General features: G+C 45.9%; 1 protein-coding gene across 2 annotated transcripts in view; it reads left to right on the forward strand.

The window, feature by feature from the left end:
* SLC10A7 (solute carrier family 10 member 7) overlaps positions 1 to 3076 on the forward strand; it is a 253234-nt gene extending 250158 nt beyond the window's left edge. For both annotated transcript variants that reach the window (XM_030878159.3, XM_030878160.3), the window contains one exon: positions 469 to 3076. In XM_030878159.3, the coding sequence (XP_030734019.1) occupies positions 469 to 498 (30 nt within the window). In that variant the 3' untranslated portion in view covers positions 499 to 3076. The remainder of the gene's footprint in view (positions 1 to 468) is intronic.
* Positions 3077 to 16410: the final 13334 nt, after the last annotated feature.

Here is a 16410-nt window from a genome sequence, read left to right on the forward strand (position 1 = left end):
AGAAGCATTTCCAAAAGGGAGACCAAACTGGACGCTGTTCATTTTTCCCTTCACACAGAAACCACTCCAAACCAGGGGGTCACTGGCTAATGTAGAATAATCCAGAAGGCTTAGAATATTTAGCCATTCCCACCTGGCCACAAAAACAAAGTGTCCATCGTAAGGGTATCCTTGAGTGTCTCCTCTGCTTTACAGACAATACTGACTGAGACCCACAGGCACCATCTAACGCACAGCAGACGGGATGAATAGCCATGCCGGGCGTGGGGGAGGTGCCAGATTCTGCAGGCCAGTGAGGTGGGCGGGTGAATTTATTTGGATCCAGGGGTTTGGATCCTGGGTTATATAATGCTATCTAGGCGGACCTCTTTTTCCTTCTCGTAGCATAAATTATCTGGTGTTAATTGATGCTCTCACGTTGCTCGTGGATACCGTCCAACTCTGATGTCATGTTTTCCTTTCTCGTAGGGAGTGAAGTTGACAAGGCCAACGGTATAAGGAAGGAGGTGGTCTTTCCACAGCGATGTATATACGTACAGGGTTGTACATACAAACAGTTCTGAAGACATGTATTTGTGAACGTTGCTTCAATGCATATTTTATTTTTTTACACAAAAAAATATAACTGTTTAAGTGCCTTAAAATGGATTTGACGAGAGCGTTATTTCCAAAACCTACTTTGTTGGTTACTGCCAGGGGTGGTTCAGTATTTTGGAGTTGTTCTTTGTTTTTTTTTTTTCCTAACACAGGAAACAGTCATCATAAGTGACAAAAAGCAAACACGTTTTCATCGTACCACCTTCTGTGCAATACAGCTCTCTACTAGCTACTGTACTATTTGGAATGAGGTCACACCATCAGGAAAATGCTCTTCTCATGACAGTGAAAATTTCCAAAGTCTTATTCACGGATACTTTGATTTCCCTTGTGATTCTTTTTTTCTGCAACTGTGACATGCCTCTTCCTTATCAACTCAGCAGGGGTCATAGATTGAATAGATGCTGAAAAGCATAAGTCATCTGCATTTCTTGACATCAGTTTTTAAGACATTCCTTCAAATAGTTTCCACTCAGAAATTCCTCAGTTCCATTACAAGAGATTGTGGTGTTCTATGTCTTAAATTTATTATAAGCTGCTTCAAAGAAAGGGCCTGATGTTTGAGTTATGAGTCAAAGTACGTGCAGTTTTCAGATAAACTGCAGGATTTGGGTTTCAGGATTCTTAAAATTATATTTCAAATGTTTTTCGTTTTTCTTCCATTATTTCTTGCTTACCTGTTTTCCAGCACACTTGCAAACTCATAACAACCAAATGTGAGACCCAAAAACGTTACAATTAGTTCGAGAGCAGCAACAATTAATGATGGATTATTTCACATTCCACAACGGAGACCAAAATGTGTTTCCTGTTACACAGATGTGCTGGGCACAAATTTCCTCTTTTAGCCAGAAGCAGCCTGTTACATCTTTAAATTAAGCACACTTAAGGCATTTGAGACAAGTTATTAATGAGGATTTCCTTGGCAGATTTGACAAATGTTTGCAACATTTAAAAAAAAATTAAATCACATTGCTCTTACAAATAAATGAAAATATAAAGGTCATAGAGGCAAACAAATGTTACATATACACGTTCTGTCTAGCGAGATGGAAAGAAAAATAGACACAGAAGATGCAAAACCATTCGTCAACCAAAATATTAAGTAAAATTAGCTCCCAGTTGGGCATCAGCCTGCCAGGGAGTATCCAATATTTGCTTCTACCGTGTCTGGAAGAGCTTTCACGACCCGAATAGAGAAAAAAGCAATGTATAGAAATAAGGGAACACTTTTTCTGTTGCCTGCACACCATTCTGTCACATCCTCTGTACGTGTCTTTTCGTGATTTGACAGGTGATATTGACATCATGAGTCACACCATATCTTCAGCAGCTGTTTTGTTGTTTTATCAACAACAAAAAATCATTCCTTAGAAACTCACCATGTTTACCAGTATGGTAAATTTACATTATTGTTACTACCAGCTCTCATGTTGTGTTGCTTCTGACTCATTTCAATGTCACTGAACCTCATAAATTTCCTAAGAGTTAGCCTGGGTGTGAGTTTTAAGGCTAGGGCCAGACCCTGCAAAAAAGCTATGCTAAATAGGCTGTTTGGCAAGAATTCCTATTGTCAAGAATTTCACTTGTGTCTAAAACTACAGTAATTTTGCTTGATACTTTTGATGCTTACATATGGAGCACAGAAAGGTTTTCATGTTTTGTTCCCGCAAGCTTCTTTGAATTTCAGAGTGAATGGAATTGTCTCTCTGAGCTATCATAAAAATCTTCTCCCTAGCATTAGAATACTGATTTTTTCCCCCAACTTATCTACCTCTATTATCTAACACCTATAGTAGGTGTGACTATGGGATAAAATTCAACTGAAAATGATATAACACTTTACCTTTTGCTTTAAAAAACATGTGTTCTTTTTTCACATAATCTTCTTTCCGTAGTGAATTTTGGTGGCTTTATTGATGTGTATACCTATTTCTTTTTTTACACAAATGCTGGGCATATTTTTCCATAAAGGACAAAAAAAATAAAATCAAAATCTATTTTTAATTCATGATTATTGGGGTTTAATTATTCATGTCTTAAAATATGTTGTTATATCTATGCACTATCTCTTTTATGCATTTGTTTTGTCTGAATGTATTTATGAAAGAAATACGTTAGATTATATTTATGTTTGCTTGTTTTTCCACCTGGAGTTTTGTTAATGGTTGTTATGAAATTTGATTTTTTAAATGGATGAGAATGTTCATCTTTTCATGTGCTCTTTTCTAAGTTTTAAAATTTTGTGGGTTCTTCTTTTTATTCTTCCCTCTTCTGGTTAAAACTAACACACCCCTGGCTAATGTTCAGTGTTTTTTTATGCTAAATACCAAATTTTTTCAAAAGGATCGGTAAAGTCATGAAATGGATTATTTATGATGAATGGAAGATGGACATAATTCTATGATTAAACAAAGATGTTTCAGAAATCACAAGAGAACCTGCGGCTTATTTTTAACCTGATTTCAGATATACACTCATAATGCCTTCCAAGTATCTGTAGATTTCTTTTAATTCATTCCAATCCTCGTATACTATTTGTGGTTAGCTGGACATGAGTTTCATAGTCTTCCCAGGTATCCATCCCAATACCCCACCACGCCATAACGTTAAAATCCAGAACCAGCCCTTGCTGGTTAGAGATTTTCTCAGCATCAGGATTGAGGACCAAAAGAGAAACATATCCAACAGAAGGGACAGAACATAGGTGATCTGCGTTTTAGCCACCTTGTCAATTTTTTCAGGGATAGAAATATGAACCCTTAGAATGCAGAATGCCTTTTCCAAACCCCGAGTTTCTTCGTGGGTACATTCCCTTTTGTAGAATTCCATACCTTCGTGTTCTCATTTTGCTGTCTTGACTTAGCAAGCCTCTTCTCCCTGGAAGGCTGACAGAAATGTCACCTCATTCAGGAAGCTTTCCTGCTCCCCCAGTCAGTTCTAGACTTACTCCCTGTGACATGCCTTTAGAACAAGTCCCTCAAGTCTTCCAAAACCTTTGCTTGTCTAATCATCACTTTACCTTTCTGTCTCCTCCAATGTGGTCCTCATTTGTTTTCCTCCTGTGCCTAGCACAGTGCCTGACTCAGATTAATAACCAGAAAAAAAAAAAAAAACCCAAAAAACCATTTTCCAAACTGTGATCTTAATAGGTAAGACATGAACCTTCATAATTATGAAAGCTCTTCCCTACATATAGATCATTACTCAGTTACAAGAAAAACTGATTTTTTTTGCTACTATTCCTAGCTAGCCTGAGGGAAACTGTGAAGCCACATTGCGCTGTGAAGCCACATGCATGGCTTCATGCATGGCTTCATAACTGTGTAAATACTAGCTCTCCAAGTTGAAGCTGCAGATGTGATGTGCAAATAACTTTCATCTTTTATATTTTGACAGAACAATAAACCCTCAATAATTCAGGCTAAATCAGCTTGGGTTGATCTGAATTAGTGAATACTTTATATGCATTAAAAAATAAAGCGTTTTCCTTATCGGAATTCTGACATACTTATTATAAAGACTAGATACAAATTATTATGATTATCATCATATTATTGGTTTATGTAGGTACATACCAAGGGTCTTATAAGAGTACTCTCTTTAGCAAAGCAGCTAATCTTATTTACACTATAGAACAGTTTCTCAAATGTGAGTAAAATACTAACCTCATGTAAAGGGAAAACAATTTTTCATAGACCCTGGAGAACTTGTCTACAGAGCCAATGATGACAAACTGTATTAAACATTAAATGTCACTCTAACGATCGGTTGGTGCCAATGTGCTTGTAAACACAGGTGCAGACGAGCACTGAAGTCGCAGGGCTGAGCTGAGTCACAGGGGGTCACCCAGAAGATGCCCACAGGCCTCTCCAGACCCCCTTCCTCCACCGAGCTCTCCAGCATCTCAGAATCCACCACCCACACATGGAATTCCATTCCAGTTCCTTGATTTCTACCAAAGTCTGGACACACTGAGTTTGGGGGGGATAGAGAAACTTAAAATGTAACGTTAGGGAAAAAATGGGATGTTAGACATCCTGTTCCCACCAATCCCCCAGCCACCCTCCCACCTGGAATTTCTCACTGACCGCCCTTCCCCGTAACCCCATCTACCTGCCCTGTTACCAGCTCTTTCTCTCCCCAACCCCCAAGTTCACAGAAGTTCAGCCACCTCTTTGTTCATTCTCTGACTTCCTGAACTTGCCCTGGGGCCAATGGCTATATAACCTGACAGAAACTTCCTCATGTCCACTTTCCTCTCATTTCGCCAACTGGGCGTTGGAATGAGGCAACATGAGGATTCGCGTATGTTCTGGATGAGCTGTAGCCCGAACGTCGGGGAGGAGATGGAAAAGGAGCTGTGACTTCTCTCTGCACTAGCAAAGCAGGCAAAGTTTGTGAATGGGTAATTTATACAAAATGGATAATAGACATATTTTTAAATATTCAGTCTTACCAGAGATCAGGGAAATACACGTTTAAATGAGATACTGTTTTTCACCTATGAGATTGACAAAAAGTTGAAAGTTTGATAATATTCAAATATTGATAAGGGTTTGGGGAGAGGGACCTCATGCCCTTCTAGTTGGAACATAAATGGGGATGGAATTTTCTGGAGGGCTATTTAGCTGTGCCATTGAAAGTTTAAATATATGTGTTCTTCAGCCCAGCTCTTTGGCTTCTGTGAATCCAGAAATAGATAAGTGCCCTAGAATCTACTGACAAGGACATTTCAGAACATTGATAAGGCTGAAAGGCCACCCAAATTCCCCAACTCAAGGAAGTGTTTAAACACTCAATGGTATGCTCTTATCGTAGAACATTATTTAGGCATTAAAAGAAATGACGGTCACTGCGTAATAACGATATATTGTTGAGTAGGAAGAAGAATAAATTTCAGGGAAGAATATGCATTTTGTCATACTATTTTTATATATCCTATTTTTTCATTAGTTAAAATATATGTTACATATGTGTAGGGACACTCCATACATAAAAAATGTTTAGAGGTATACTTATAAGTAACATTACTGAGCTTTTCCTTTAGGCCTGGTACTATTTCACGCCCTGTACATTATTTCATCTAACCCTCTCAACAACTCTATGAGGTAGGTGGTATTATCCCCATTTTACAGATGAGAAACTGAGTCCCAGACTAAGTGGCTTTCAAGGCCACAAAATTAAGAAGTGGGCGCATTTTAACCACGCTTAGACTACTTAACAGTGATGATTCCTAGGACCAGGAATGCAGAGGTGTTCTTACTTTTAATTGTACCTTTTCTTTTAATCACACTTTGGAAGAGTTCTAACAAGCATAAAGCACAAACTGGGGCTACTTCTGCTACTTCTTGAGCGAACGGCGTAATTCATTTCTGAGCCGTGACGCACTTGTCAAGCAAAACCTTTTTCGGTTGAGAAAGATGGGCCTCTAGGCACATCCTAGGGGGGTAAGGGCCGGACAAGGGAATCTGACTGTCCCATGCATTGAGGTGAGAGGAATTTTGAGTCGGAGAAAGGGGGCTGAGAGGTCCAAAGACTGGAAGAAGAGGAACCAGAGAGGAAGTGGGCCAAAGAGAAAAGACAGTCCAGTAGGAAATGTGCGATAGCCTAAGTGATAGTGGTGGAGGTGGTTAATTATCATATCATCATCTTCATCGTTTGCCAGTTTTATTGAGGTATAATTGATAAATAAAATTGTAAGCTATCTGAAGTGTACAAGTGATGATCCAATATACACATACACTGTGAAAGTATTCCCATGATTAATGAACACACCCTTCACCTCACACAGTTACTTGTGTGTGTGTGAGGTTGCTTAATACAGTCTCTTAGCGAATTTCAGTTATATGATACAGTTATCACCTACAGTCACCACGATGTCCATCAGATCCTCAGACCTTATTCTTCTTATAACTGAAAGTTTGTACCCTTTTACCAACCTCTTCTCATTCCCACCCCCCCAGCCCCTGGCAACCACTATTCTACTCTCTGCTTCTATGAGTTCTACTTTTTTCTTTTTAAGATTCCACATATAAGTGATACCGTGCAGTGTTTGTCTGTCTCTTTCTGGTTTATTTCACTTAGCATAACGCCCACCAGGTTCATCTGTGTTGTCACAAATGGCCGGATTTCCTTCTCTTTAAAGGCTGAATAATATTTCATTGTGTATATATACCACATTTTCTTCATCCATTCATCTGTCGATGGCCACTTAGGGGCATTGTCAGAGGCACCACGTGTGAGACGGTGAGAGCAGTGGGTCCCAGGGTAGGAAGTTGCCGTAAACATTTAGCGGTGGATGAGCTCTAGCTACGTTGGCAAAACCAGCCCGGGAGGCCGCACTGACAGCAGTGCTCTCAGTGAACACCTAGCATCAGGGTCAAGAATGCCCACTAGGGATCCCAAGTCAATGTGGTTGTAAGGATTTCTAGTCTGGAATAGCCAGTAACAAGGGAACGACCCATGTCTAGGGCTGAGGCCAAGACTTGTTTCCTCCGTGTGTGGTCTTTTCCTATCAGTGGACTCCGAGGCCTGGCATGTGTCAGAAACCCTAGGCTCCTTCCTGCCAATGCTCTGGAATTTCTGAGTCGTGGGGCTTTTGAGTCACTCCAGCGAAGAGAAAACAACACCCTTTATGAAAACCTTGGCTGCAGAGTTCAGGTAGAGTTCAGAATCATTGCTAGTTTCTAGAATGTTAGAATATGAGAAAATAAGATCTTGCAGGGAGCACGTAGTTTCCAAGGTGCAGAAGAGTCTACTCAGTGGTTAGCAGTGTGGACTCTGGAATCAGGAAAGTCTGAGTTCAAATCCCAGCTCCACCATGTAGGCGTTGTGAGGCTTGCACTCTTTTTCGTCTTGGTTTCCTTATCTGCACATCGCCGATAATAAGGGTACATATCCTCTTAGGAATGTTGAAATAATTAAACAAAAAACTGGAATAAAGAAGCTAGTATCGACCTGGGGGGCAGAGGGATTTTCACACCTTGGCTACTGTGAGTAATGCTGCAGTGAACACGGAGGAACAGGTATCTGTGCGTAGGCTGGAGTCGGCTTGTATCATCTCCTGAGAGCCAGTCGAGGGCATCCTTTCCCGATGCCAACTCAGGAACAGCTTGCTGGTAGCTTGAAATTGGCAAGGGTGGGACTGTTTACACCCCAGAAATTGGCAAGTACCACAGATCAGAGCACTGAATATTAGTTATGGCTGTTGCAATCCCCCAGTCCATCTGAATACATATTAATTTATATTTAGATGTAATGGTTTGAGAATGAATTCCATGTTCTGTGGGAAGCATTCTACGCCCCCCAAGATTTCCAGGAGTTTCCATTTTTATCATCTCATGCACAGAATTCCTGCTTGTGACTTGGTGTCTGTATTACTGGAATGTTCTTTTTCTCCCCTATATAACTTCCTTGTGGATGTTGGAACTTTTACTTCATTTTCCTCCAAATGAACAAAAATGTCTGCTGGAAAAGGAGATTTGTACTAAAAATTTGTTTGTTTGTTTGTTTGTTGAGGGGTGATGGGCAGCAGGTGCTTTAAAACTGCAGAAACAGCCACTGTGAAGAACAGTATGGTGGTTCCTCAAGAAATTAAAAATAGAACTACCATATGATCCAGTAATTCCACTTCCAGTTATATATCCAAATGAAACAAAATCACTAACTCAAACAGATACCTGTTCCTCCGTGTTCACTGCAGCATTACTCACAGTAGCCAAGGTGTGAAAATCCCTCTGCCCCCCAGGTCGATACTAGCTTCTTTATTCCAGTTTTTCGTTTAATTATTTCAACATTCCTAAGAGGATATGTACCCTTATTATCGGCGATGTGCAGATAAGGAAACCAAGATGAAAAAGAGTGCAAGCCTCACAACGCCTACATGGTGGAGCTGGGATTTGAACTCAGACTTTCCTGATTCCAGAGTCCACACTGCTAACCACTGAGTAGACTCTTCTGCACCTCGGAAACTATGTGCTCCCTGCAAGATCTTATTTTCTCATATTCTAACATTCTAGAAACTAGCTAGCAATGATTCTGAACTCTACCTGAACTCTGCAGCCAAGGTTTTCATAAAGGGTGTTGTTTTCTCTTCGCTGGAGTGACTCAAAAGCCCCACGACTCAGAAATTCCAGAGCATTGGCAGGAAGGAGCCTAGGGTTTCTGACACATGCCAGGCCTCAGAGTCCACTGATAGGAAAAGACCACACACGGAGGAAACAAGTCTTGGCCTCAGCCCTAGACATGGGTCGTTCCCTTGTTACTGGCTATTCCAGACTAGAAATCCTTACAACCACATTGATTTGGGATCCCTAGTGGGCATTCTTGACCCTGATGCTAGGTGTTCACTGAGAGCACTGCTGTCAGTGCGGCCTCCCGGGCTGGTTTTGCCAACGTAGCTAGAGCTCATCCACCGCTAAATGTTTACGGCAACTTCCTACCCTGGGACCCACTGCTCTCACCGTCTCACACGTGGTGCCTCTGACAATGCCCCTTCCCCTCAGCAGCCGCTCCAGCTCCTGTGCACGTTGAAGACGGGGCAGGATACCATCTGTATCACTTCTCTGCTCATGAAGCCAAAGTGAAAAGCGTGTAATGCCACAGGTTTGTTATTAGGAATGAATGAGAGAATCCTTGCAAATGGCTTGTCACAGTGTCTGGCACTTGGTAAGAACCCAGTCAGTGACAGCTATTGTTATGGTTCCACAGGGATGGGACCTGGGTAAACCGTATCGGATGTATGGGGTCAGCTGTCAGGGTCTATTCTGCTTGACTTCTAATCTATGCAAAAAATCTATTAGGCAGTCCATTAAATGTCACCAATTAAGTCAGGACCTGACCAGGGCATGAGTGCCTACTTCATCAGTTGATGAAGACACCTGACTCTGAATTGTAAGACGACTGTAGCCATCCCTGGCCTCCAGCAGGAATTGAAAGGCCTTTCCAGCCCACCATTGCTGCTTGGGTCTTGCCTTTTTCTACTTACTCCAAAGAACTCCAAGCAGAAATTTTGCCCAACTCCCCAAAAAGCACTGAGTCTGGCTGAGAACCACCTGATAATGCAGCTGACAGAGCTGCCCTATACGGACACTGAGTTGCTAACGCCCGGCTGATCTGAGGTCCGACTGTACAGCTGCTCTAGAGCTGTCTCCCTATGACCACAGTCCTCTTGGACAGCCACTCAGTTCCACCTCGTCAGGTGCCCCCGTGGCCCTGGAGCATTTGGGTTTCCTGTTCACAGGCCCCCTTTCCACTCACACCTTTAATATTGACATTTCCAGGCATCCTGGTCTCCGATCTTTCTTCCCACCCCCCCCGCCATGCACTCCCACTGGGAGCCTGTGGGCCACTCGCAGCGCCAGCTACCACTGTAACTTAGCCAGAGCTCCCAGTCCTGTAGCCCTGAGTTCACATTTCCAATTGTGTTTGGAGACCATCCCTCCCCGCCACCCCCCCACCCCCACCCCGGGCATCCTGAAGGCACGCCTGGCCCTGAAGGAAAAGTCAGTAACATCTTTCCTGACACACTATCCTCCACAACCAGCTTCCTGGCTTGTCATAGCAACCGGGCCTGGGGTCCTCCCCTCAGCCTTCGCATTTCACTTTTCATATTCAGCTAATCACCAGATTCCCTTGATTCTATCTGCAAAACCTCTCCTTAATCTCAACTGTCTTGTCCACTGGGCTGCCGTCATTTACTATTCTTTTTTCCTCCAGTAAAGCCTTCTCCAATCCAGGAAGCCCTTGCTGACATTTCTCAGTCACCTACCAGGTGCTGGGTGCTCTGCTCAATGCTTTACCTGAACGATCCCATTTAATCCTTATGAAGGTTTTTTATATTGGTGTCATTATTCCCATTCTACAGACTAGAAAGTGGAGGCCCCAAGAAAGAAAATGTCAGATGCCCTAGCTTATAAGTGGCAAAGCCTGGCTGCCCACCTGGGCGCTGACCTGGCCAGCACCTGTGCTTCCCTCCCCCTCTGCAATGTTGACTCCTGATCTGTGGGCTCCAGCCGTGTCCCCTACACCCTCTACCCCTACGGTGAGACACGGCCCTTGGTTTTCAAATGTGTACTGAATTTCTTCTTTTGCTTATTGATTACCCATCAGATTGTGCCAAATCATTTTTGTCACATGCCCCTCTCCCTCTAAATGATTCCTTCCTTCAATGGGGACCTTGTCTTGTTTATCTTTGCAACCCTGATAATGAGAAGAGTGCTTGCCTGATAGCAGGAATCTCAATAAATGTTTGTTGAACGACGGGTTGGCCCTTACTGTCCCCCAGGTTGCTTTTCTGATTCTGGAGGAGACATCTTCAGATGATAAAACTATTTTTGGAGAGTGGCATGGGACTCGATTATCATTCAGTGAATGGGAATCATCATGTTAATCAACCTATGAATGCTCCTGAAAGGACTTTTTTTGTTTTCATGAAAACTACCAGCAAAAAAAAAAAAAAAAATGATGACAATGTTGACCTCAGAGTAGTTGAGGCCCAGAGCATCTAGGCCTCAGTACCCCTCAGATGTACATTTCTTGCTGTAGCCTTTGCTGTGGAGGCTAGCTCTATATGCGTGCAAAGGTCCTGAGGCCTGGATCAGGCACCCAGCCTGGGAAGAGCACGTGGCTTTCGGGCCCAGGCTAATCAAGATGGCCCCACCCCTCTGCCCTCCAACTGCCTTCCATCTCACGGCCCCCCAGGACAGAAATGCACCCCTGCTTGCCCTCCTGGGACTTGAACCGCTCAGCCCCAAATGCTAAGTTAGGATCCAACCAAAACTCAACTGGATGAGGAGAACGCAGGAGCAGAGGAACAGAGAGCACAGGGCCAGGCAGAGGCAGGCCAGTTATTGCATAGGGAGCCCTGCATCGGGGCCTTTTACCTCTGGGTCACTGGTTCAAATCCAGCCAGGCCTCGCCTGGCAGAAGATCATTAGCAGCTCTGTGTCAGGCTGCTTGACAGATGGAAAATGAGCTTCTGTCACCAACCAGCAGGCAAGTGTCCACATCACACTTGGCCCTAAGCAGCCCTGGACTCTGTGGAGACGGAGGAGAAGTCAGGCGACAGGCCCCCGGCTCTGGCAGGCCTCTGAGGCCAGGCCAGCCCACGTCTCAGCAACCTCCGCTCGGGGGGCCTGACGGCTCTCTCGTCTCACCCCTTTCCTGAGCACCTTATTAATCTAGGTTTGTCTTTTCCCTCTGAGGCCATTGTGTTAGAAAGTAGTCAGAAGTAATGGGACAACTGAGAAAATGTGATTCTGCAGCATCAGAAGAAGAGCGGTCAAAATCACAACAGAAAAATCCCTAAAAGACATTTTTATCCTTGTCTGCTGCACGATGCAGGGCTGGGCAGCTGAATGCGTCCCCTGTGAGTTACAGGGCAGGGTAGGCAGGGACAGTGGCTTCACCACTAGCTCTCTGGATGAGGGGCACGGGGGACAATCCTCTCTAAGGGTGTTTTATCTTCGCCTCTCTCCTTCCCTCATAGAACTGTCTAAGCCACCAGCTTAAAAGCATCAAGCTAAGAAAGACCCTTCCTCCCTTTCTGGGCACAGACAGGCCCTGCCAGACTCTCGGGAGACAGTCTATGGAACGCCCACAGACTGGACTCTCCTCACCACCAAGGGGGAGGAATTCCCACCCACCCTGGATTGTTCTGGCAAATGCACAGGGCGGTCTGACTCGCTGCAAACTTCTAAACCCCTCCTCTTCGCCGGGTGGTGAAACCACGGCACCGAGCATCCCCGGTCTGGGCCTCGGAGAGTTTCCTTGTCCGAGCTCCACTTCCTCTAACCCCTCCGGGACGGTGCAGTGTGGCCCCTCTTGGGTCATCCCAGGAGCGCCCAGTCCTCTCAAGACTCTGGGGCTCTGAATACAAGGCGCCCCCTTGGGCTGTTGAGGAACATCCTCGCCAGTTCGCCGTCCGCATCCCCTTGGCCGGCAGGGGTCAGACCGCACCCACCGCCCCTTCTGCCGACCCGCGGCGGCCGCAGCGCAGGGGATGGGCCTGGAGGATGCGAACCATGGGTCCCGCGCCTCCGGAGCTCACCTGGCTTTGGGAAACCCGGCCAAGGTGTGTGGAGCAAACTTCTGAGCCACCTGTAAGAGCCATGAACCAGGAAATCCACTGCCACATTTCTGTGCCCGGAGAAACCCATTACCTCCTTCTCTCTGGGTCCCTCCAGCCCTGCTTGTTAGGACGGGAGCCTGTGGTTCCTAGACCTGAGCCTGACCTCACCCTTTAGATGAATCGAGAAAAGACCAGAGTTCGGGACCACTCGCAGCAGGCCAGAGCCTCTGCTCTCCCTTCTCTCACTCCCCCATCCTCCTATCCAACCCCTCTCACGGGGTTCTGAAGCAGAAAGTAGCCCCCAGGTTCCCAATTTGCGTTTTCATTCTGTTGCCATGCTTTCAGACACCTCGGTATTATCAAATGGAGACAACCTATTGTGTCTGTTTCTGTTCACGGGTATCAACAGTTTTAATATAGATTCCCGGCTGCATCCGAATCTGGGGGGCGGGGGGAATCCATCTGTATGCGCAGTCACTGTTACAGCATATGGTGTTACTCGCCCTGACAAACTGGACAGGAGCTGGTTTTCAAAGCTGCAGGAGTGCTTTGTGTGAGTGTGTGTGTGTGTGTGTGTGTGTGTGTGTGTGCGCGCGCGTGCTCGCACGCGTGCACCTGTGTGTTTAGTTATAAACTAATACGTGCTCACGGAAAGAAGTCCAGAATGGAGTCAAGGGAAAGTCGATCTGCCGAGCACACTTTGGGAACCACTGCCCAGAGCCCTTCTGTGGTCTTTGCCTCTCTTTCTCTACCGCCCTAGCCCTTAGGCCACAGGGGAGCTCTTCAGGAGTCACTGCGGCCATCTTGCTTCTTGAGAACCCTAAGCCTACTTTCAAGTGCAGCCTCCCTCCAGACAGAGGAACTAGAGAGCAGGAAGCCTGCAGCGCAAACCTCTGGACAGAGAGAAGCCTTCTGAGGATTGCTGTCCGTCCCTGTGGGATTGCACAGATGAGGCCAAGGTCAGCGGGGGGACGGCCAAGGAGTGGACGGATGCCTGCCTTCCTGCCTGGAGGACCCTGGAGCAAGCTGCGGTCTTGGGCACCAGGCCTACCCTGATCGACCCGGGATGCCCCGAGGAAGGGGCACCCCCTGGTGGCTCCACCCAGACGGACAGGAGCTCTGACTACGGGGAAGATGCCCACGTGGACAAAGGAAGCAGCTGCCTTTGTACTTCTCCCTCCCTTCTCTAGCTGTGTTTCTGGAAGAATGAGGAACGGTTCATTCTGGAAGAATGGAACGGTTCCAAGGAAGTCAAAGACTTGCCTTGACATTTGGAGAGCCTGGTTTTTGAGGAAGAGCAAGAAGCAGCGGCCGGTTCGGCGCATGCTCAGTAAAACGTTACAGCTGAAACTGAACTGCCTCTGCCCCGGGCTCTGTACCGCTGCTGTGTGTCCTTGCTCCTCCCTGAGTTTAGTTTCCGTCTGTGAAATGGGATGCTGATGGTAATACCCACCTCACAGAGCTGATTCCAGGATGAAATGAGGTGTCAACTCTAAAAGGTGACAGAAACGTCAGGGAGGGGAAGGTTGAGTGCTGTGTATCAAATATGCTCCAGAATTAAGTTAGAGCGGCTAAAAATCAGTCCCAATGTCTTCACTGACATTCTTCTATTCATTGAGTATGAACTTTAAGCTGGAAGAATAATCTCCTGTCCTCCACCCCTACCCCACCAGTGGAACTCAGTGAAGCTATTTTCTTTTTGGGTGGGAAAAAATTTTTTTTTTTTTTCTAAATTGGGCTGTGTGCAGAATAAAGGCCGCCCACCGCGGCCCGGACAGCCCTGGCTGCACAAGATGTGCACAGCGTCCTCCCAGCACCGAGGCTTGCTCTTATTTACACTTATTTACATATCAAGCCAGATCTCCATGGCTGCCTGCCCGGAAGCCCTATTTTTAATTGTTTGACGCTCCAGCCACCCTTCTGACCCTTCCTGGCGCTTTTCTGAGGATTTCTGGCCACCGCTGGCTCGTGAGGGAAGGCCCCCGACCAAACCAGAGGCCCCCAAATTCAGCATCTTTAAGCCCCTTTCCAAGGGGGTTCTCCAGGCAGGCCAGGGGTGGCCCCCTACGGCGTGGAGGGGATTTGGGCCGTGGCCCGGGGATGGAGGGACGAGCGGGGTTGGTCAGCGGCATCCCATGTGGACAAAAGGACAGAAGACAAGGGTAGCAGCTGCCTGTGGGCTCTCCAGCTTCCTTCTCTAGCTGTGCTTCTGGAAGAATCAGGAATAGTTCCAAATGAAAGCAAAGGGCTTGCCCTGAAATTTAGACTGGGCTGCCGGTGTTTTTTTTTTCCCCCTTCTTTTTTCAAACAGCATTTCCTAGACAGAGCAATAAAATATATATTTATAAATATTTTCCAAGAGTGCCCTCTAGTGGAAATCTGAAGGCAGCGGCACGTTTTACAAATTGAAGGGACTTGGCTCCCAAACTCCTGAATAAAAATAAAGCACCTTCCACCCAGACCTTCTTCACACGTGACCTGAAAACAGATCCAGTTTCTTCCACGAGTCCATAAAATGTCACATGGTCTTGATTGGAAATGAAGGCTGCCTGAAGTCTTTAAAAGGAAATGGTGCTCCACTTTTAGAACTGGAAATTACACACAGTGTTCAGGAACTTTCCGTGCAGGGAAGTGTGTGGAAGGGGACAATGGGAGAGATCCCTGGGTTGTATTCCTAGGCTGCGCTGGGTTGCTGGCCGACGGCTTTTATTTTGGCTGCGGAGGCAGCCAAGGCTGCAGTGACGTCCAGCCCCAAAGGCCACACACACTGCTGGGTTTTTACCTTGGAGGATGTGGGACAATGAGTCATTTGTGCCTCTTCCTGGCCAAGGTCAGCTTTCCCACTGGAACCAAGCAGCCTGGCGCAGAGCCCGAGCCGTCTGGAGCCTTCCACTGGTGCCGAGCCCAGGAGTGGGTGTGGCCCCCGCCCGCTTCCCCCAGAGGGTCCCAGTTCAGGCTCCGAGGCAGCCCTTGTCCACGTCATAAAACCCCGTTCACGCGGCTCAGTTTAGCATGAAGGGCCCCCTGGCGGAGGCCTGAGGAAATCGCCGGCCCTAAAGAAGGCTTCCCTGGCAGAATTTTGTGCGGAGGAAACTCAAAGGGCTTCTGACCATTCCCATTCCCTTTCTGGTCCGCTTTCCAGAGTCCATGAACTTTTCTCCGTTTGGATGGATTCCAATTCATCTTGCAACCATTGCTACCACGAGTAGTAATAAAATAGCTGCCGTTCCTTCCTTCCCCCATTCAAGAAGCATATTTGAGCACCTCCTGGGCACCAGGCACTCTGTTCTAGACTCAGACCACCCAGACAGACAAGGTCCTGATCTCATGAAAATTACAGTGTAATTTGGAGGCAGATGATACACAAGCAAATATATCATTTTGAGGCTCTGAAGGAAACCAAGAGAGTGTAATGCATAACTGGGGGGTCGCGAGATTGAGCGTTTGGGCAGACTGCTCTGAGAAGGTTACATTAAGCATCTATTATGGGCCAGCTGTTTGCTGTGTTAGAGGTTAAGGATACAAAGATAAAAAGACGGTGTCATCTGTACCTTCAAAGAGCTCAGAGCGCAACGGTGAAATAACAATTCCATAGGATCCAAACAGGGAGATTTCACCATAGCCCTAAGATCTATTGCTCAAGATAAATCTGCCCGGTAAATTGTGTCATCCTCATTTTATAGATGTGTGGGTCTGAAAGGACTGGCCAGCCGTCGTCAGTTCATCAGTAGCACTGTCAA

Source organism: Globicephala melas, chromosome 5 (assembly GCF_963455315.2).
Source record: "Globicephala melas chromosome 5, mGloMel1.2, whole genome shotgun sequence".
Taxonomy (NCBI): domain Eukaryota; kingdom Metazoa; phylum Chordata; class Mammalia; order Artiodactyla; family Delphinidae; genus Globicephala; species Globicephala melas.